We start from the raw sequence: 23,645 nt of genomic DNA on the forward strand, positions 1-23,645 counted from the left end.
GTGTTGAGCCGGATCATTCCTAATTGTGAGCGGGTATAGGCCATTCTTACATGGTCCTTGAAGAATGATTTTGTTTGACTGTAAATCCTTAAACACATAACCGTTAGGAGAAAATGTAATAGAAATTTGATTTGTGGACACCAAATTCGAAATGGAAATCAAGTTGTGAGAGATTTCTGGAGTATGAATTAAATTGGTTAGAAATAACTTACGGTCGGGGGTGGGAAGAATACCAGACCCGGAATGAGCGATTGGTATTGTTCTGCCGTCCCCCACGATAACATGATCGGAGCCGTTATATGTCGTCGCTTGATCAAGATTCTCGAAACGATTTGTCATATGGGTAGACGCTCCTGAATCCAGATACCAATCAGTGGACGAGGTGTCAGCTGTGGCAAGCATGGCGGTGGGTTGCTCGGATGAAGGTTTCGGAGTTATGTAATTTGCATTGTGACGATGCCAGCAAATGTCCGCTGTATGGCCACGTTTAGTGCAAATCTGACATTGTAGCGACGTTCTTGCTGTGTTCTTGGTTGTTCCTGTTGATGACTGGATGTTTTTACCTCGACCGCGCCCACGGTTATTTCGAGCCCTGTTCGTGTATAGAGCTGTAGGAGCTTCGGAGTTGATAGCCAGGCGATGAAGATCTGCCTGAATGTGAATTTCTTCACTTATCAAGAGAGCATAAAGAGTCTCTAGAGTCATGCTGGATTGCATTGTACGAACAGTAGTTTTGAATGATTGATATGCCGGTGAGAGGCCGTTGAGGATGTGGAGTATGATATCCTCTGTATCAATGGTAGCTCCCGCCGACGCAATATTATCTACCAGTTTCTTGATTTCGGATAGGTAGTTCTGCATCGAGAGATTTTTCATGGAGATAGTGTGTAACTCGTTCTTTAGTTGAATTACCTTCGATCTGCAGGACGATTGGAATCTTGTTTGTAGCGCAATCCAGATTTCATGTGAAGTTTCGAGATGCATGACGTATGGTAGAACGGGCGCGGAAATAGTTGAACAGAGAGCCGCCGCTAGGTTCTGGTCAGTGATGATCCAGGTATTTGATTCATCGGCTTCATGATCGGAGAGTGTTTGCGAGTCTGTATGGGCCGCTGCTAGATCAAGAAACTTTGCAAACCCATTTGCCTTGAATACTTTGAGAATCTGCGTTCTCCAGATCGGATAGGTATCCGATGTCAGTTGATGGGGTACCAATGTTTTTAGATTTGAAACTACAAATTTGAGTGACGGGTAGATCGGAGAGGTGTCGTTGGACACGGCGCTGCTTCCGGCGGTCGCGGAAGATGTTTCTGCCGGTGTCGCCATTCTGCGGAGAGGGCCAAGGTGTTACCTGGTCGCTGATACCATGAAGAATTAAAGAAAGCAGAGAAGAGGAACTCTGTTCAAGAAGACAGAGGAATGAGAAGAAGAAGAAGTTGTATTCATTAATTCTGATTACAGGGTATATAAAGATAACAGCCACATACGTGTCCTACAGCTATTGGATACAGTGAATATAAATGCCGTTACATATGAGCTAATACTGATAACAATTTTTCTAACCTCCGTTACCTGTCGATTGAAATCCTTCATATCACCGTCACCCACCTACAAACTTTTTGACCTACGTCGCCTATCAACTATGGTCTTTTCAACCAAACAAACATGTCAATGCTAATTCTTCCAATTCCCACCATATAATGCATTCTATATCATGTTTGCTACATTAAGCCAAGGCCTTGCCCCCAAAGGGTCTCATTTGTAATCAACTGCAAATACTAGTGGATTCATTCAAATTGGGTCAAGCCAGTGGGGTTTTTCCCTTTTAGGGGTTTCCACATAAACACTATAGTGTCTCTTATGAATGCTACACCATTCTCTTTCATCTAATTGATTGTTGAATCTTCATACAAAGCTAAGTGTCCACATTTTTAAATATTGGAACGTCCTATAAATTTTAAAATGTTAAAAAAAAAGTTGAAATTTTATGTATATATATCATTAGGGGTGTCAATTTCGGATCACGGGTCTGGTTCGGGTCGAACCCGAAACTGATCCGGGTTCAAACGGGTCAGAAATTTGAACCCGGACCCGACCCGAGTAGGTAAACGGGTCGGAAATTCGATCCCGGGCCCGACTCGGTGGGTTGACTGGTTGACCCGACCCGACCCCGACCTGACGAGGCAGAGAAGGACCTCAGGGTTTCACGAGCTTCGAGTGCGGCAGCGGGCAGGCGGTGCGAAGGCGCGAGCGCGGCACGCGGCAACACTGGGTTTTCGGCAGTGGGCGGGGGCAAGTGGGCGCGACGAGCCAGTGTGGGCGCAGCGGGGTAGCGGGCAGCGCGGGTGGGTGCAACGGGTAGCCGAGTCGGGGGCAGCGGAATTCAAAATTTTTTAAATAAAAGTGGCGTTTTCAGGTTGACCCGGTAACCCGCTGAGGTCAACCCGAACCCAACCCGTTTTTTTCAAGCGGGTCGAATCTGCAAAACCCGACCCGACCCAATTTTTTAAACGGGTTGGGGTCACCCGAATTTTTTGAGTTAAATTTTTCGTGTTGTGTCAAATTTGGACGACCCATATATTATATTATGTGCACTTGGAATGAGTGGGTAACCCAATTCGGGACCAAAACTACAAAATTTCTTTCCAGAAAAAAAAAGAGAGACAAAATCGGCAATGTCCGCACGTCCCGTTTCGCCAGATTTATCCGATTGTTTGACAAAACCTCACTTTGACCCACTTACCGTGGGGTTTCCCATTCATCCATAGGGAAGGTAGGTGTCGTTTCGGTGCATTAATAAATTGCAGCTGTTCGCGGTAAGCACGGATTTGTGTGATCTGGGGTTGGAGGGGGGCTTTGACTGATCCGACGTGGCATTATTGGAGGCCTACCTGTCCTAGACCCGGCGAGCCTCCCCGTCCGTCCTCCTCTCTGCTCCTGGGGATTTTGACTCTCCCTTCGGGCAACGGGCAGCCCCGTTCAGGTCAGACTTCTCTGCTTTCTGAAACTGAGATATCCTTCTTCCATTTTGCGTTCTCTGGCTTATTCCTCCTCTCGAGGGTGGAATGAGGAAAAATATTAAGCGGTGAGAAAAGGAAGAGAAGAAGAGGAAGAAGAAATACTCATTCTTTTGGATCAGAAGGGAGGATAGCGACTGGAATCTTCTTGCTTATCTTCTTTGGGGATCGTAGCCGCCGGATCCGTGCCGCGGCGGAGATCTAGTGGGCGGTGCTTTGACCGGAAATGGTTCGACGGCGAATGCTGGATTTCAGAGGGTATTGGATGGATCTGACGGAGTAGAGATGGCTGTGAGGCGGGGGAGGAGTATGGAGGAGGCAGTGGAGGTGGCGTGGGTTGTATGGCTGATCTTAGTGGTCAACCCCGTGTTTAGGGTTTTGGCCAACCTGGAAGGTTAGTTTTGTGCTTTTATTTTTTTTATTTTTCCTTTCAATGTTCTCTTGTTTGGTGGTGTGTTTGAGATCGGGGATTTGTTTAATTTTTTTAGATTTGGCGGGGAGAATGCTTGAATGGGTGCTAGATTTGTGTTCGAGGTGAAAGGGATATGGGAGATTTGTGGTAGTTCAATGTGGTTGATGAATGAAATTCCGGTGAAGCATGCTTGGTGTTAAGATTTTGAGCATTTCCTGTCACATTGGTTGGAGTATAGTTGTTAATATGAAGAAGAGCTTGTAGGAACTGGGCAGCTTGAGTGATTTAGTAGGGAATGTTTAGGGCTGACGCATTTTGTATTGGATATGGTTTCCTTCTTTAAAAAAAATCAAAGGCTCAATAATGAAGAAATTTGAGGGTCTTCAAGCAGGGAAGGGAGATAAGATTCGGACCCTGCTTCTTTATTGTTAGCTTTCTTCGACATTTCACGTTTATTTGGCTTGAGAAAACTTGGATGTCAAATGGAAATAGTCTACTATGTTGCTATATATTTTTTTTTTTAGCCATCTATTTTGCCTATAACTGATCGTACAGGGAGATATCTGATCATGTTTCATCTTCAAGGCTAGTAAATTTGTAGAGATATGTTCTAATTAGAAGTTATTTCTTGCAACTACCATGTTTCTTGCCTTGAGATATCAAAATTGAGTTGAATCTTTAATGATTTTGAGTTTGGGGATATTATTAATAGAAGTCAAGTTGGATTGTTGAAGTGGAGGAATGCATCAAGCCTGTTATGTGATAGAAAAGTACCCCTCAAACTTAAGTGAAAATTCTATAAGATGGTGGTGAGGCCTACATTGTTTTATGACGTAGAATATTGGCCATTAAAAGAGAAGCATAAAATTAAGTTAACAGTTGCAGAGTTGAGGATGCTCAAGTGGATGAGTGGATTTACTCTTAGAGATAGAATGTAAAACGAGCATGTACGTGAAAATGTTGGAGTAGCTCCAGTGAAAGATAAGATTAGAGAGAGTCGCCTTAGATGATTTGGTCACATAGAAAGCCGAACTTCCGTTGACCTGGTTAGGAGAGTAAATATATTAGATTTAACCTATGTTAAGAAATGTAGAGGCAGACCTGAAAGACTTGGTCAGAAAATATTAAAAATGATGTTTTTATTAGATTTAAATGAGAATTTGTCACTTAATATGACACAGTGGAGAGAAATGATTCATGTAACCAAGCCTACGTAGTGGGATAATGGCTTGATGTTGTTTTTGTTGTTGAGTTTGTCAGATGAATTTGTTATTGCAGGAGTTATAGTTTTTAAAACTTTACGGTTTCCTATAAAAAATCATTCCAATCAACCCAAATCTCAAAGATACTTGACAAGGGTAGATCAGAGCTTGCAAGAAGTATCAAAGGGTGTCAAAAGACGTAGCATAGGAGCCCTTTGTGAAAAAGTTCTTCCTTTCCTTAAATGATGATCTTGGATGAAACATCTCCTTCTCATACCACTTGTTAAGGTTGCCTACCTTAGCCTTATCGACCTGTGGCTTTGAAGATGCCACCAACATTATGATGATTGAGAGATTCATAATCCTTTAAACAATAATGTTAAAGAAACAAGAAAAAAAGTTGCAATTGTAGTTCTTATTCTATGGTGCTACTACTAAATGAGTATGGGAATGACCCTCTATTTCCCCCATTTACCAAGTAAAGTTGTGCTAGCTTGAGTGTCCTACATGACTAGCATTTATCATAGTAATATTACACCACTTGGTACTGCAAACATTATAACCTCTTTGGATCTTAATTAGGCTTTTAAGGCTCCTCGTTGTACACTAAAAAAATTTATGAAGTGGTTGTAGCCACCATCCCTTTCTATGATCTTTAGAATGATTTTTCTACCCTCTTATACCAAGGATGAAGGTGCACCTCTCGTCGTCATCACCTATATTAGTCATTTCCCGCCTTCATTTGCTTCTTGTAATGATCATGCATCCTTGGCTGAGGCATAACAGCTGCCAAAGATGCTTTTCCCAATCATGATCATGATAACTATAGGTTTAAGATAGCAAATTGAAAAATAATTAGTTTGGAACTCTTACTCCCATACCAATAGGTATGGCTTATTCGAGGCTGACCAAGTACATGCTAATCATCAATTAAAGATGCAAAAATCCCAAGTTGGATGTGCTCGAACATACCTTACTCTTTGCAAATGAATGGCTTATCAGTAATTATGATCCCCTTATGCTTCTTGAGGCCAACCTAATGTTTGTTTCCATTTATTTTAGAAATTCTAGTTAATAATTTTTAATAATCTAGAGATTAAATTAGTCAATTGTGCCTCCATTTTAGTACTAAAAGTATTTTGGTAATTGCATGGTTTTTAGACTTGAATTTCAAACTTTTCTTGTCTTGTCTAGAGTCCTTTCACAAATGTTATAATGACATCATTATTGTGAGTTTTTTTTTTCATTGTAGCCTTTCTTAAATTCTAGGTGAAAGTAGAGAAGTTATTGGACTCTAAGAAAGGTAACCCCTCTATAATTGTAAAATAGGACATTTTTGGATTATTTAGATTATTTTAGTGGTACATGCTTCTCCTAAGGGCAAAGGTAAGCTAACTTCATTCCTTTGTTTATTTTATATTGAAAAAGGTCTTAATCATCATCATAATCTCCTTGATTCTGCTAAAAGGCGATGCATATCTAACATGCTATAGTTTGACATCATTTGCCAAACATCCCTTTTGACTAAACGTGTAAACAAGTCAAATTCGAGTTAATGCCACACTTGGCTCGATATCAACTCAACTAATTTTCCTGAAGCTTGAGCTCAAGCTTATTAATGAACTTAAGCTCAATGAGTGGAGTTGGGGTCAGGGTCTTTGAGTAGACCGAGGGAATTGATATAAGAGTTGTTATAGGAGTTATATGAGGTGGTGGTGCTAATTGAACTAGAGGAGGAGACGTGGTGCATACCGTGTAGAAATGGGAAGAGTAGCTGGAGGTAGAATTCTCGAGTATAGGGAGGTAGAGGGATAGAGATAAGTTATTATAGTTTTTAAGTCTTATATATGTTATATGATCTTATATATATGAGTTGGCTCAATGAGCTCTTGAGTCGAGTAATAAGTATTAAGAAATCAAATTTGACTTATGTGCTTTTTATTACAATTTAATAAGAGCCCATTAATGAGCTGAGCTTACAAGCTAAATTGACTCACTTGCAACCCTGTTCATGACTCTATTGGCTTATACTTAATAACCTTTGTCGTTCAAGTGGATCTGCTAGATAATCCTAAAATGTATGGAGTAGATCAATTGTTCTTCCGACATGGATATCAAAGTTGACAATTTGTGAATGGTTGCTGGATTGGACTCTCTTATAATCACCTTTCCTAATACCTAGAAATTCCTTTGCACGTAGTATAAGTAGAAACTAGAACATATATTTTTAGCGTTCTCATAATTTTAAATCAAGAGTCAATTCAATTTATCCCAAGCTATAGGCAAATGCTAAGAAAGTGAGCCAATCCTAAGGAATCTAGGAGTGGGAATGAGTTAATTTTTAGACAACTCGATACTGGTTCGAGATTAGCATGCTCAAATTATAGGCGCCTCAAATTAGCTTGTGGTTGATTGAGTTTAATTTCGATCAAGCGTAGATAGAGTTTGTTCAATTATGAGTTGGCAGCAAACATTAGGGAAGCTAATTGATCATCAGCATGATCTGGGAGCTATGATGCACGGACACGGACACGGCGACACGGACACGACACGACACAGACATGTGACACGGCTTTTTTTGAAAATATAGGACACGGTACGGCGCGGACACGGCAATACATTTTTTTATATAGTGTATATATATTAATGTAATATCATATTAAAAATGACATACAATAATAAATGAATGCATGATAACTTTTCTAGCTTATAATATAAAATATTTAGTACAAAATGTCTAGTACAACCATAAAAATATAAACAAATAATCACTTACTACAACATCAAGCATTCAAGCTTCAACTACTAGGATTAGCTTTAGAGGTTTGTTTTTAGCATTTAATATCATCATCATTGAATATCACTGCTATTAACTCTGGTTCAACAAGAAAAAGATTTGTAATTGTGCAAAAAGACAGGAGATGAAAATACCTTCACTGCCAAAGAGAAATAAAAATGAGAATATTCGATGAAGGGTATTAAATGCAGATGTTGATTTGGTGTTGTGGATAGAAAATAAGAAATTTAGTTTAAATCTCGCCAAAATAAGAAATTATATTTAAAAAAAATTATAAAATATTTAAGATACGCGTGTCGGACACGCGTGTCCAATTTGTTTTTAATATTTTTTTAATCGGACACGTTTTCGGCGTGTCCGACACGTGTCAGAGGAGTGTCGGACACGGTGTCGGACACTGCACGCCTCTTTGAGGAGAAGTGTCGGTGCATCATAGTCTGGGAGTGAGAACAGGCTAATTTTTGGTCAATTTGGCATTGACTCGATATCAACTTACTAATATGTTTGTGGATCAAATGAGTTCGTGATGTGAAACCAGGAATTGTTTCTTAGGAATTAATGAAATTAATTTAGAGCAATGATAAGACAATTTAATGCTTCTCAAATTTAACAAATCAATAAAGATCTTAGAAGTTAACAATGCCTAGGTAAGTCGTTACAACTAAGTTTGCAAGATCTTTAAAATAACAACCTCAATCAAAAAGTAATGAAATGATTAGCCAACTAGAATCCGGCGGTTAACAAAGCGATCGTCTCACCTCGAGGCTCAAAGTCACTCTTCTATGTGTAGGGTTGTCGGAGGAAGAAGAACCACACAAGAAACGAGATCACTCCAAGGTAGACGGCGCCGACGATCCGTAGAGATGGAGATGGAGGCGTAGGTTGTGGAGGTGGCAAGGGAGGATGACCGTCAATGATCCACTCGTAGTCTGCAAATTGGCCTTCGATGATGTGCACAAGGGTGGGGAGGATTCGATCCAAGTAACCTTCAACTGTGTCGTCGTGGTCAAACCCCACGTCGAAGAATGGAGATCGAAGAACGTGGATGTTTCCGTAGACAATACGAGTACGCCTTCAAGTTCAGGATCCACCATGCATCCTTTGCATGTAGATGAGAGAGCAAGGTGAGAGAACCCAAGAGAGGAGGGTTCGGGTGAGAGAGAGGAGAGAGGGGGTCGGGTGGGCTAAGGGTATTGAGAAAATTAGAATTCTGAATTGGAATTCTAATTAGGTGGGATGGGGAAAATTGATTTGAGAATTCAAATTATTTCCCAAAGGAGGGGGCCGGCGGTTTATGAGGAGTTAGGGGAGTTTAATGGAGAGGTAATTAATGTAATGGAGAGAGAAAACCCAAGAGAGGGGGTTTGGCCAAGCATAGAGGGGGAGAGGGAATTAATATTAATTAAGTTGGGCCCAAGGTAGAATAAATAAATCCTAATCAAATCTGAAATTGTAATTTCAGATTTAATTATGGGTTAAGTAACTTCCCAAATTGATTTGAATTGAGAGGGAAATAGAATTCGAATTTCAAATAGGTCTAAATGCTATTGATTGCCTTGCCTTAATAGGGGTTATTAATTAGGCAATCAATTAGAGCACAGAGATTTTGAAATTTGAATGGACTTGGGGTCAAAAGCTAGGGGTGTCATATTTGACACACACGAACAACCCGACCCGAGACCCGACCCGGAAAATGCGGGAGTTGGACCCGACCCGTTTGATAAACGGGTCGGGTTCCTGGTTTAGGGGTCTTGCAGATCAAAACCCTTTAATAAAACGGGTCGGGTCGGCGTTGACCGGCGGAGTTTTTGCCGGTCAACCGAAAACCCACTTTAATTAAAAAAATGAATTTTCACCGCTTCCAATCCCGCTGGCTTGCCCGATGCCCTGCCGCGCTGCCGCCTGCCGCGTGCCCGCGGGCCCCGCGGCTGCCAGCTGCCCGCAGTGCCCGGCTGCCCCGCGGTTGCCCGCGCCTCGCTGCGCGTGCCGCGCGCTGCTGCCGCTGCCGCGTGCCGCGCTGCCGCCCGCTGCCGCGTTGTCGCGCGCCTCGCTGCGCCTGCAGCGTGCCGCGCACCGCGACGTCGCCGCTACCTGCGGCTTATTCCGGTGCCGGGCTTTTGGGGCCCTCGCCAAGGCCGCGAGTTTGGGGAAAAAACCGGGTCCGGTCGTGTCGGCGTCAACCCGTGACCCGCTCGGTCGGGTCCGGTTGGAATGTTCGACCCGTTTATAAAACGGGTCGAGGTTCGGGTTGACCTTTTATATACGGGTCGGGTCGGGTTCGACCCGAACCCGACGGTTGACCGAATGACACCCCTTAGTCAAAAGGGGGAGCCGGCGGCAAGGGAGGAGGCCAGGTAACTGCAGGCGGCTTGGCTACCAGCCGTGAGGGCTGGGATCGGCAGGGGGGGGGGCTACTAGGGAGAATACATGGGTGGTGGCCAACGACCTGGAGGGTTGGCTGGACGGCGGGAGGTGGCAGCCAAGTGGCCGGCGGCTTGGGAGGCTTAGGGGTAGGCGGCGGCAAGGGCAAGGGGAGGAAGAGAGGGAATTTTCTAGGGATTCGAGCGGCTCCGAATTCACTAACCTCAAATTTCTTCAATCCAGATTTCCACACTATTAACTTGGACGAATACTAGAACTCACAAAGAGATTTAGTTCCTCCGACGAACTCACTAAGAGATCTTGGAAGAATGAACTCACAAAGAGAACAAAAAGCAAATTTTCATTTTATCAAAAACTAAACTCAAATACAATGACATAGCCTACATATAGGCCAACCGAAAATAAAAGTCATAATGACGACATTGCCCTTGGGCTATAATAAACACTAACTCACTCATAGGGGTACAAATGGAAAACAGGAAATATAAAATGACATGAATAAAATAAAACATCAAAAATAAAGACTCTGAATCATGGTCGTCGCTCGACGACCCCTCCAATGGTACGTGTGCCGAAATCTTCTATGGATGTCCTCATCAGATCGGTTTCAATCCAACTGTTACCTAACTTGAAATAATGTTGAGCCATATCAAAATACATATAACAAGCATTCCAAGCTAAGTAGAGAGACGAATATCAAAAATAAAAGTTTTATAGGCATGTCTATTAATTGCATTTTTTCACCATCATTTGGCTTCCCACGTAGAACTTCATTATCTAAGTTCTATTTTATTGATTTTATTTCTCAGAATGTTGCTTGTTTTCTTTATTTCTTGATGAAATTATTCTTTTTCAACAGGTGATGCATTGCACAGTTTACGAACAAACTTGAATGATCCTAATAATGTTCTTCAAAGCTGGGATCCCACCCTGGTTAATCCGTGCACATGGTTTCATGTTACATGCAACAATGATAATAGTGTAATTAGAGTGTAAGAAATGGACCATGTTTTGCACTGATAGAAAATACATGGACTACTTTTTAGCTGATGATTTGTACCATGTTTATTTCATCTAGTGATCTTGGGAATGCAGCATTGTCTGGAACGCTAGTCCCCCAGCTTGGTCAGCTTAAAAATCTGCAATACCTGTAAGTCGTATTATAAAATGCAGCATCCTTGTGCAAGTTGTCACTTCTTAGCATATGATGCATTTTACTAGCTTTCCATATTTTCTATATTTTATATGTTCTTTTGAATCTCCTTCCTCTGAAAAAGCTGAAGTCTACGTTATTATTTTCAGATAAAAAATATGATTTTAGACCGATTTGGCGATACCTATATATTTCTATTCTTGCTGGATATCTATTACTTGTTTCAGAGGTTACCATCTTACTTGACATACATATTGCATTGCTCAACTAGTTGAATATCTCATGCTGGGCATATAAGGAATATGGTTCAGTCTTTTGATTGCAACACTTCGTTAAGTTTGCTACACGTGTTTGGGTTCCAATGTGGAAAATCTGCAACTTACTCTTATAGACTTCGGTAAAGATGCTCTAATTATATTCAAGAAAAGAAAAACTAGTTCATAGGAAAAGAGGGTTTTAGGATATTGGAAAGATCAGGATTATAGGTTTGTTTATTTCTCTTGCATGACAGTAATGCTTCTGCTACCAATGATGGTTTTATAGACAGCTTATGGCCACCATGTTTCAGACTGTTTTAGCTTATGATTCTAGTCAGTCGAGTAAAGAAGAAATATTCTTTACCTTTTCTAGAGTATAAACCCTAGCTCTATCTGTATATCATTTATGGCATAAATTTTAACCTTGGCTACCTGTGTATATAATATTAAAGAAGTGGTTCTAAGCACTTCTGTTCTCTGTTCTCTGTTCTCTGTTCTCATTGTCATTCTTTCTTTATCTCTCATGGATTTTTTTCCAAGTTATTTAGATGCCCTTTAATTACCCATTTCCATGCTGTTGGTGGCGCTTGGTTGTGCTCTCTGTTTCGATACTTTTGCTGATTTTATTGATACTACATTGTTTTATCTAATGATAGAGCCTGAAGTTTCATGGTAATATTAGAAACTTTGTAAAGATAAAATCAGTTGGTAATTAGTATGTGGAAGGTGTTGAACAGCTAGTTAACTTCAACTATGTAGATGCCCTAAAATCAGATTTACCTTATGAGAAGGTATTATTTGGATCTATTTTATTTCAATTATTTATCCTATCTGTAAATAAATATGTGAATTTTTTATGGCTTAGTGGATCCAACGTGAAATTGTTAGCTTTTGCTTTTTAAGCAACGTAGTAGACGAAAGTAATGTCTAGAAGCTTTGCAAAAGGGAAGTGACAAATGAAGTTAATTTGTCAAGTAGCTTTGAATAGACATTAATTAAGGATTCATCCAAATTATTATTATTATTATTATTATTGAAATAAGGCTAATGATGTTTATAAAGAGTGTTTTTTATCTTCAAATTTTGCAATTCTGTGCCAATATAATTCCTTTGCATAAAATATGATAAAAAATTGACCAGCTTTTAACAGTTGAAGGCAACAAAGCCAAATTACCTGTAGATGGAATAATTGAATCTGAGTCTTGGTGGCAGTTTGTAGGAAAAAGAGATTCTTGAAGACAAGCTAATGATTTTTTTAATTGTGTGATGTTGAAATTGAAACTGACATAATTAAAGAAAAAATGCATAATTTGCCTATGCCTTTTGTTATTAGTGAATTGATTCATTCCTGTTGGTTCTTGCAAATCCTTCATCATAATTGGGATGTGCTTTTAGAACCTAATATTTGATTTCTGCATTTATTAACATTTTTCTATGATGTTTAAAGTCCATACCTTTAGCTGTCGTGTTTGAGGGGTTTTGACTTTTTGATTCCACGAGCGACAGTAATGTAGTTTTGCATCTGATGCATGTTTTTAAATGCCACTGAGCTTGTCTTTTTTAAGGCTAGTTTTTGAATATTAAAGCATGATCTTGATCCGAAATTTGGATATTGGTTTCAAGTGGTTTTCTTTTTTTTTTTGGGTTTCTATCCTTGAGGAAACCATGCTTTAGAAACGTTGATGTGACTAAATCAGGTTTTGAACCTTAAACATAGTTGTTTGGTATGGTTTAGTTTACCACCAGGCAACCTGTGGCTTTTCGTTGATTCCTTTGTCTTTTTATTTTTTTGGTTTTAAACTTTTTTGTTAATAATTAGGACATTAGAAATATCCAAAAGTTTTGATAACATAAAAATAACAGCTAAGCATTTATATTTGTGTTGTAAAGGTCAAATATAAAAAATGATAATGGATATTATCAATTATCTCTTGGAAAGCAATTTAGATGTAGCACAGTGTGAACTTAGTGTAATATTCAATTGTTAGTGCGATCTATCCTCGTGATCTCTTTTTTTGAAAGATGTTTTGTTTGAATTTGATCAAGAAGTATGTTGTTTCTTTTAATTAGTAAAATTATAGTTCACCCACCCCGGAATCTAGATGTTAAGTAGTTAAAGCTTGCAGTTTTGATGAGAGAATTAAGCAAAGGCAGTAAGATTTGATTCAGAAGTTGCAGTGGGATAAGCTAAGCTAGTTCTGCATACTTAATATTTCTTTTAAGCAATTAGATCTTTCTACGGGTGCCATTCCATCACAATTATCATCTTTGCTCAGCTTCACTTATACAAATCTTAATGACATTTATTAAACTTTGTACAATTAAATATCAAAGTATTCCAGTAAGGTGGTACATTTTGAAAAAGAATAATGCCCGTTTTACCACTTGTAAGTATCTGATAACAATTATTTTGAGAAATTATTAGATCGATAAAGTTCTTCTCATTGCACTATGTTAATAGTTGATTAAGTTCTTTATGATTTAGGTCATTTTTGTTGTATATGAATATAACTGAAACTTTTACGAGTAATTTTAGACTGAAGTCCTTGAGCTTGGTGGGGGTGATAATTTGATATGTTTTTTCAAGTATGATTTTCTTTTTGTATATAATTCCAAACGTTCTTCTCTTATGGTAAGAATGCCTAAAGATATAAATTAGGGAGTTAACCAATAATAACCTTCGAATATTTCTTGCTGGGATTCTATGATTTGTCTTGTTGAAGTGTTATTGACTTTTTTCTATCATGTGATGACAGGGAACTTTACAGTAACAATATTAGTGGATTAATCCCTCCAGAACTTGGAAATTTGACGAGCTTGGTGAGCTTGGATTTGTACCTGAATAATTTTACTGGTGGCATACCAGATTCATTGGGAAATCTGTCAAAATTGCGCTTCCTGTATGGCTGCTGATGTTTGTTTTTACTCATACTTCTGGTTACTTTGTTTTGTCTATTGTAACAGTTTGGTGAATTTACTAATTGTAGCAGAGATAGTCATGACATCATCCTAATACATGTTTAAAATATAATATATTGTGGCTTAGACATTGTTAGCATTTTTTTAAATTTCAAATTAGTTGTCATTTTAATTAAAAGCGAGGTAATGCCTTAAAGCCAATCAATAGGCCTCTTTACTCTGTGCTTGAGACCTGGCTTTGATGTAAGCTAGCTTAGTTTAACTCAAGGCTTCCCACTTGAGGCAACTCTTATATGCAACCTCTATTGCAAGATGCGAACTTTCACAATAAGAGAGGGACACTTCAGAATTAAGCCTCATGAAGAAGGCGCCCTATAGCACATAACTCACCCAATGAGCCTTAATATGCCTTCCCCTTAGAAAGCCTAACCTCATCTTAGACAATCGAATTGACTATGTCAATGCCTGTTAGCAAGGAGTGGTCATATATATGTGCACCTCAAAGTGCACTCAATCATATGTTGTGTCTATGAGCCAACTTCAACATGAACTGGTCAAGCTTAGTGAATTGTACTTTTGACATCCACATCCTTGAATCTTTGATCCACAATTAATTATATTGGTCCCCTCGGACCTTTTTGGGCATGATAGGTGGCCATACCATGTATCACTAGTCTGACTCCTTAGATGATATGATATTTCATCTCTCCTCATTGGTAGATCGGGTCCATCAAGTTGATCCGGTACAACAATATTATGAGATTTTGATATGTTTTATCATCTATTCTCATCAAACACCCCCAACTAAAACCCTAACTTCTGGTCGTTGCCAATCTACAACGTAGTGACATCCTTATCTAGGAGTTTTCTCGAGTATTTGCTTTAGGGTTTAAGGACGGGAGTGTGCTCATGGGAAAACTTGATCCCCAGTAATTAAAATAAAACTTGATCGCTTTCATTAGGTAGCCAGATGAAATCTTTGGGACCATATTCTCATATGCCTTATAAATTCTATGTTGCTTAACCTTCTTTTCCCGATGCTCCAAAAGTACTAGAAGGAAATAGATCGCACCATGAGCTCCTTTCAGATCATTTACCCTTATGTTCAGTTTATCTTTAGCGGTTTTTGTAGAAGTTAAAAGACTAATTTGCATTGCAGCAGCTTATCTTAGCAGTTTTCGCAAAAGTTAAAAGACTAACTTGCACTGCAGTAGCATGGAGGGATGGAGTTTTTAAATTGGAAAATGTTTTGCATTTAGCAGAATCAATTTGGTTGTGATTTGGGTGTTGCATAACCCCTAGTTCTAGCTAGCTCTATAGTAACAGCGGTAGACTGAGGGGATCATAAAGGCTTTGTAGTTTCAATTCTTAATCATTTTTGCTGATTCAAAATCCTAAAAACCATTCTGCACGCCTCATTCTCATTATTAGAAAATAGACATATCTGTTGAAGTAATTTGAAAGGGAAGCACTACTCTTTTACACAGCCGAGAACTGAGTCATGGGTTCACCACTTCAGTTTTTTTAATCTCTCTTCTTTGATATCATTATGAATATTCATTTAATTTTTTTCTTGCAACTTGTTTGGAAGGATAGTCGGCTCAACAACAATAGCTTGACGGGTACCATTCCTACGTCTTTAACCAATATAAATGCCCTCCAAGTTTTGTAAGTTTATGATAGTCTCTTCATATTTTTTCCTATCACCATTATGTGTTGTCTCCTCTGGCAGTTGAGCTTACGTTTTTCTGTCTTGTATATGCAGGGATCTTTCTAACAACAATCTATCCGGGACAGTTCCATCCACGGGGTCCTTTTCTTTGTTTACTCCTGTCAGGTATCATACTGATTATGTGAGCAAACAGACATGATCTGGAGATTCTAATTCTTTCATTCTGATTTCTAACTATATATGTTTTCATTGCCAGCTTTGCAAACAATCCTCTATTATGTGGTCCGGGAACATCTCATCCTTGTCCGGGTTCTCCTCCATTCTCCCCACCACCTCCATTTAATCCTCCAGTTACAGTCTCATCACCAGGTATTTTTTATTATCAGCTAATTGAGGCAACCATTTCTATTACATCTTGAATTAGAGCCTTATTTGTGCTATGCTTCTATTACTTTTCATGGGCATAACCACTTCATAATTTTTCATAACAATGAGCATTTGCATATTTCCCAGGAAATAGTGCCTCAAGCACCGGTGCAATTGCTGGAGGAGTTGCTGCCGGTGCTGCTTTACTTTTTGCTGCTCCAGCTATTGCTTTTGCATGGTGGCGTCGTCGGAAGCCACAAGAACATTTCTTTGATGTTCCTGGTTGGTATATAAAAGACTTTTTTTTCCAGATGATTAGAATTATTATAAACTTATAATTCGTTGCATTTTTCATTCTTTAGCTGAAGAAGATCCAGAGGTTCATTTGGGTCAGCTTAAAAGGTTCTCCCTTCGGGAGCTCCAAGTTGCAACTGACAGTTTTAGCCCCAAAAATATTCTTGGCAGAGGTGGATTTGGAAAGGTCTACAAAGGAAGGCTTGCAGATGGTTCACTAGTGGCTGTAAAGAGATTGAAGGAAGAGCGCACACCAGGGGGAGAACTCCAATTCCAGACTGAAGTTGAGATGATTAGTATGGCTGTACATCGAAACCTGCTTCGTCTACGTGGGTTTTGCATGACCCCTACCGAAAGGTTGCTTGTCTACCCATACATGGCTAATGGAAGTGTGGCATCATGCTTAAGAGGTATTAAAGCGCCGCACACAACTTTTTCTTGTTATTTTGCACTACAGTTAAGAATCATGCATCTTTATCTCCTTTTTGAATTTGAATTCTACAATTCAAAACTTCTTTTGATTGACTTGTCTGTAGAACGGCAACCAAATGAACCACCACTTGACTGGCCTACTAGAAAACAAATTGCATTGGGATCTGCAAGGGGACTTTCTTACCTGCATGACCACTGTGATCCAAAGATCATTCACCGAGATGTCAAAGCTGCAAATATCTTATTGGATGAGGAGTTCGAGGCAGTTGTTGGTGATTTTGGCTTGGCCAAATTGATGGATTACAAGGATACCCATGTAACAACTGCTGTTCGAGGAACAATTGGACATATTGCGCCAGAGTATTTATCAACAGGGAAATCTTCAGAGAAAACCGATGTTTTCGGGTATGGAATCATGCTTCTAGAGCTGATCACTGGACAAAGGGCATTTGATCTTGCTAGGCTCGCAAATGATGATGATGTCATGCTACTTGACTGGGTGAGTAGTTTTTCTTTTATATTTCATACATTTGTTTACCATTCATAAATATTGCAAAATTATTAGTCCTATTTGATCATCACTGTTGATTGTCACATTATTTATTTTAGCTTCTTTTTTAAGTATGTGACATGATATCATTCATTGGCCTTATTTATGAATGACTTTAGTTGTTTTTTTAAAGGATGCGTGTCTTAAGGGATTACAAGAGGGACACAAAAAGAAGCTAAAATTTGCATCTAGTTATAAGGCATGATGTTTTGTGAAGTACGTCATTTAGTAATATAAGTCAGGCCTTCATGATCCGAAAGATGAATTTTTTTTTGCATTGATTATGGAATATACTTACAAAAGATATTCAAATCTTGGTATCTTGATATATGCTATAGTTTGGATACATGGGATTTTTATAGTGAAAATTAGAATACTGGAGGAAACTTCTTAAAAAAAAGTGAAAGGGCTTAGGATTTTGATGAACAAAAATAACATGCATAATATGTAATTTTGATTGATGTGAAAATTGTATTTAATAAAATGTTTGGAAGGCTAATTGATACCCATGTGTGATTTGTTATGTACTTTAATTCAGTTACCAAAACAATGATGATAAAGTTGAGGGCATCATTTCTACTTGAAGATTTGTATTTAGAATGAAGAACTTCAATTTATAAAGAATATATCTTTGAGGCCTAAATATAGTTTTGAACAAAAAATGTAATCAAATTTTATATTATATGATGTTAAAATCATAACCGTCCCTTGGCCCTTAATCCCACAACCAGGATTGGGATCCGTATTTATTTGTTTCTTTATTAAGATATCTTGTATAGATCTATACATAGGGATAGTTTTGTATGATGATAAAAAAGCCTTTTTTTCCCTCTCTAATTCTCTAAATTTAACATGGTATCAGAGACATAATCCCTTTGGTTCATTTCTTCTCTCCAGCAGCGTACGCCCAATCAAGAGAACCGAGAGAAGGGAGAGTGTTTCATCCCACAGCCTCTAGGTTCGATCAAGAGAGAAGAGCAATTTGTGCGTATTGTCTGGAGGAGTCGATCGAAAGAGACGAACTTCTCCTGTGTCGTCTAGAGGAATCAATCAAGAGAGACGAACATCTCATGCATATCGTTTGGAGGAGTCAGATCGAGAGAGAGAGAGACGAACTTCCTCGTGCGTGTATTTCTGAGATGGAGATCAAGTGAGAGACAAGTAGGCCAAGTCTCTCATGCTCTCTGTTTGTGCGTGAGTTAAGACGAAGCAGAGACAGGAGTCTCTTGAACGTGCAGTCAAACCAAATGGAGGTGAAACTGGACCGGTCAAACATGCTTCGTTTACGTGGGACTTTCAGATCGAGAGTTGGGCCACTCGTGCGTGCTACCTGGAGCGGATCGTTTCATCCTTCTAGGTCACGCTTCCCACTTGTGTGAGAGCTTCTTGTCTGCGTACAACTGAGAATGGAAGGGATCGAACAAGAACTTCTTGCATGCATTTCTGAGCGAAAGATGACCCGCCCATGTCGATGAGAGACCATGCATCTGGAGAACGAGTGCGTGCGTCTGGAGAACTTTCGTCTCGTTATGTTGAAAGTGCTTTCCAACAATAGCAGCGTAGCCAAAGAGGCGGAGACGGATGCCGTCTCGCTCGACGCCGCTAATGTCAACCACATCACTGCCATTGAATCTCAACCTCTGGTTGTCTTCCTCGAGATCAGATCGAGAAAGTACGGATGTATTTTCTTGAGCTAGCTTGAGGGTGACAAAAACGCGAGATATCATAGCATGATTAAGTGACACATGGATCTGGAGATCATGTGTGCTAGGCTGGAGCGGAGGGGAGCTAAATACTCCAGTGCTGAGTTCTTTCACGATCTCCTGCTCTATGCAACAACGACGTTGTCTTCTTTGGTAAGGACTCATCAGAATCAATAGTCGTCACCCATTTATGGAAGATGGTTTCTATGGAAATGACCATGATGTTGCTGAAGCGTGCTCGTGCGAAAGCGGAGAAGGCGCCGAAGGAGGCCTCTGATACGCCCTAGGGTTTCTCAATTTCGGTTTTACTCTAATTCCCCTCAAATGAAGAGAATTTATCCACCAAATCCAAAGAAAAACAATCACAAGAGAATTGGGATGAAGAACAGAAAAACAATTCTATTAAAGTTCAAGAGAAAATAAGATAAGTTTGTCCAATTCGAGAAGGACAATATCTCCCAATACGAACTCTAGAAAAAGCAAAAAGAAAACACTAGAAAAGTTTCAATCATCATGAAGAAAAACTGAACCTAATTGCTCCCTTAATATCATCCCAAATTCATCCCCACCTCCTTAAATTACCCCTCTAAAATAGCCATATAACCTCCTTAACAACCATATAACCTCCTCAACAATCATGTAACCACCTTAACAACCATGTAACCTCCTCCAAAACAACCATGTACCTCCCCCCCATGATGCGCATGATCACATAGGTGGGCCTATGGGGCCCACCGTGGCTTCTCCTTGCTTCGCCGGCCCTCCCTCTGCCGGTTGGCGGCGGCCCGCATCAGCCTCTCTGCCGCTTACGAAGATTGTTACTAAGTTAAAGCTGAATTTGAATCTCAACAATCCACTTCCGAAGAAGAATCAATCATCAGCTTCCCTAATTGCTTGTCGGAAGTGTTGCTTCATCTCCAAGGCAGCAGCTACCACCGAGGTGGAAGTGGCTGGGAAGGTAGAGAGGGACCCTGATTCGGATTTGGGTCGGAAGGAGCGAGAGTTGGAGCGATATGGGGACAAGCAGAGCAGCATTGTTAAACCTAAGATGAAGGAGAGATCAAAGGTATTGGGAATGAGGGACCTAAGGACTAACAAGCGCCATGGTGGACTTGTTGGTTCTGTTTCTAGGAACTCTAAGCAGACTCCCACCATCAGCCTTCATTACTAGAATTCTGAATAATATTGGTCCTTCCACCTGCCTTCATTGCTGGAATTCTAAGGAATATTAGTCCTGCTTCCTTCATGCGTCCAAAACCCAGGAGAAATCAGGCGGGAGGGCTCTTCTCGCATGCAATGTCCAGAGTTGGCCGAGCAGAAGCGAGAGAAGTCAAGCGTAGGATCTCCTCTTTAGTGCGTATGAAAAGAGTTGAGAGTTCCCTCGTGAGGGTCTAGGGCTAGGACAAGCAAGAGTGCTAGACCTGCATTCTTTCCTGCGATTAGACCAGAGGGATTAGAAGCCTTGTGTGTGCCTGTACGGGGTCGATCGAACAAGAGTGTTCTGGTGGTGCCGGACGATTGATTTGCACTGGGCTGAAGGCTGGCTCAATCAAACGGGATGAGATTTGTGTGCCAAGTGCTGAGCCACTTGAGACGAATTTTTCTGTTGTTATCCTTGAAGCTTGTTGCAACCCTAAAAATAGTTTTTTTTTCTACTATCGTACCTTCATCGTCGGCCTTCCGTTGTGGTTGCTATCCTATTTACAACCAATGCAACCTTCATTGTTACCATGCTTAATATAGCCTTCATTACAACTCTTTGCCACCACAATGTCTGTAGTTAATTTCTCTCAAAGTTTTGATCAAATGGAGGACTCTATGGTGCATTAAGGGACTTGATAACTCTATTTTTTTTGGTCTAATTACCAAGCTGGGAATGACAGATATGTATTCCCCCAGTTGAGGGGAAGTGTTAAAATCTCAATTGTCCCTTCAGGATGGGGATTCGTGGGAGGCTCACGTGAATCATGTCGATCTCCTTTCACATTTGAGTGGCTGATTTAGGAAAGATTATATGCATGATTTCATATTTATTTGTTTCTTTATTAAGATATCTTTTATAAATCCATAAATATGGATAGTTTTGTATAATGATAAAAAGTTTTTTTTTCCTCTCGAAATCTCTAAATTTAACATATGAAACTGAGCATTTCACAATAAAAAATCACCCAAGTTAGAAGGCAGAAACTAGATCATGTAGAGAGATGTGCTGTAAAACTCGGCGAGATCAAATTTGAAGTAGCATCCATTGAAGACAAATGAAAGTAAATTTGTTAGATTTTGGCATGTACAAGAAAGATTGGAGGGAGGTTACCTGTAGATAGTATCAATGAGATAGGTATATAAAAAAAAAGTGCAAGACCAAATTTAATTTGGTTGATTGCTATGCAAAAAAAGTAGTGCAAAATTAGAGTTAGCCCATAATGTAGCATTAAATTGTACTAAAGTGCGGAGGATTGATAAAGCTAAATCCCAAATATGTTCGACAAGGCTAATGGTGATGATACTGATGAATCACTCCACCTTAAAAGCTCTTAATAGAATTATTAAAACATACATAATTTGTAATACTAGGGCGATAACAGCCCTTCATTAGATTAATGGCTTGTGTATCCCTCTCCTCTAAAGGCTGGAATGAAGTACTCCGTTTCGTTAACATCTGGCATGGCAAAAATTTTCAGCTCATCAGTTTGATAATATCAAAATCCTACAATAACAAATCTGAAGCTCCTCCTTTTCATTTATATTCTGAAAGAAAAAACAAATAAGTTTCATATAAATTATCAAGCCTCGCGATTGATTCACAGTGTTTTTGATCGATACTGTTTGAGCACCATGAATCTGAGTCTGCTTTATCTTCAAAATTTGAAATTTCCTCAGGTGAAAGGATTGCTGAAAGAGAAGAGGCTGGAAATGCTTGTTGATCCTGATCTACAGAGCAACTATGTGGAGGCCGAGGTAGAGTCCCTCATCCAGGTGGCCCTCCTCTGCACACAGGGGTCCCCAATGGACCGTCCAAAGATGTCGGAGGTGGTGCGAATGCTCGAAGGCGACGGCCTTGTTGAGAGATGGGAGGAGTGGCAGAAAGTCGAAGTCTTTCGGCAGGAGGTAGAGTTGGCCCCACATCGCAATTCTGATTGGATTGTTGACTCCACAGACAATCTCCATGCTGTTGAATTATCAGGTCCAAGGTGAAATCAAGGGGACCATCAGGAACTCATTTATAATTGTTTCTTTGCCCCCAGGTGCTAAAGGCAAGGGCTTCATCATCTACTACAGCTAGTTGTCGATAATGATTTGTAATGTTTTATTTTATTTTATTTTATTTTTTCCCTTTATTTATCATGCCATGTTTCCATTATCTTTCTTTCACTAAGCTAATTGCTTAACTGGCAAGTGAGCTAATTACAATGCCGTTTATGACCTGTTTTAACTCTTTCAATTGTAGTTAATATTTTTGAATGGCTAACAAGTTTGTTTTAGTTGTTTTCTGGCCATGATTTATGCAATTTTGCTTTTAATCACATTCATAGAAATTTGTTAATGAAAAATGTTAATGGTCTTAAAACTTGATTTTTTGTTTAGTGGTAAAGAACTTAGAACAAATCACATAGATTATTAAGCTCTCTCAGAACCAAGTTGAAGCTATTGAAGAGCTTTGGATGTTCTGAAGCTGAAATAAATGTCTTTTGTGAACATCTGAGAAGAAGATGAAGAATTTGATGGAGTTTTATCTTATTTTATGTTACTGTAGCCTCAGCAGTTTGTGCTGCCATTTACCTTATTGTATATGAGAACCTTTAAAACTTATGAATTATTTAGGACTACTTTTTTATTGTTTATTAAAGTAGATTTTTAGTATAATATTTTTAATTTTTGTATTAAAATTTTATTTTAAGAAACCAGTAAATAAGTCATTACAAACGAAGTCTTAATCTTCAGTTGCATTTGGTCATCACCATTTCCGCTTGAGAATCAAATGTTTGTCATGAATTAAAATTAAATATTAAAAAAATATATGTTTCTGCCTGAGAATCAAATGTTTGGTAAACAAAATTTAGAAATATTACAGCATGCCTATTTCTTTTATCAAATACCTCAAATTAGTTCTAAAATTAGTCTAATTGTAGATCAATGTCCATAATTTTGTATTTTTTTCGAAAACAATTCTATAAAAAATAAACAATTTTCATTTACCAAAGCCTTCCTACCTAGGCCCATAATCAATATACTATTACACCTTTTTTAGTTTTAAAGGGAACTTAAATAAAAATAACTAACCAAATGAGCATAAAATACCGTTATAAAGTTGTATGGAGATGGAAATAACATAAAATTTTATTAATTGCATATTTAAAAGTTAAATAGAACTAATTTGAAACTTATTTTGATAAAAAAAATCCCCTTTTTTTTCCTTATTCAAGCACTCTATAATAAAAATATAATTGCATGGAATAGAGTCAATCATCTTTTAAATTTAATGCTTTTG

At 39.1% G+C, this 23,645-nt stretch overlaps 1 protein-coding gene across 2 annotated transcripts; it reads left to right on the top strand.

Moving 5' to 3' along the window:
* Nucleotides 1–3,144: 3,144 nt before the first annotated feature.
* On the top strand, nucleotides 3,145–22,638 carry LOC110114305 (LRR receptor kinase BAK1). Of its 2 annotated transcripts, none has more exons than XM_020847145.2 (11): nucleotides 3,145–3,411; nucleotides 10,670–10,802; nucleotides 10,889–10,960; nucleotides 13,977–14,120; nucleotides 15,736–15,807; nucleotides 15,905–15,976; nucleotides 16,068–16,180; nucleotides 16,325–16,459; nucleotides 16,540–16,881; nucleotides 17,008–17,402; nucleotides 22,037–22,638. In XM_020847145.2, exons 1-11 carry the CDS (start codon nucleotides 3,303–3,305, stop codon nucleotides 22,349–22,351), a joined length of 1,902 nt encoding a protein of 633 aa, XP_020702804.1. In that variant the 5' UTR covers nucleotides 3,145–3,302; the 3' UTR covers nucleotides 22,352–22,638. The 2 variants fall into 2 exon arrangements, with proteins under 2 accessions (XP_020702804.1, XP_020702805.1); XM_020847146.2 differs by having other exon boundaries at nucleotides 13,977–14,040; nucleotides 15,731–15,807.
* The last annotated feature ends 1,007 nt before the right edge of the window (nucleotides 22,639–23,645 follow it).

This window comes from Dendrobium catenatum, unplaced genomic scaffold, assembly GCF_001605985.2.
Source record: "Dendrobium catenatum unplaced genomic scaffold, ASM160598v2 fragScaff_scaffold_1016, whole genome shotgun sequence".
In the NCBI taxonomy this organism is placed as follows: Eukaryota; Viridiplantae; Streptophyta; class Magnoliopsida; order Asparagales; family Orchidaceae; genus Dendrobium; species Dendrobium catenatum.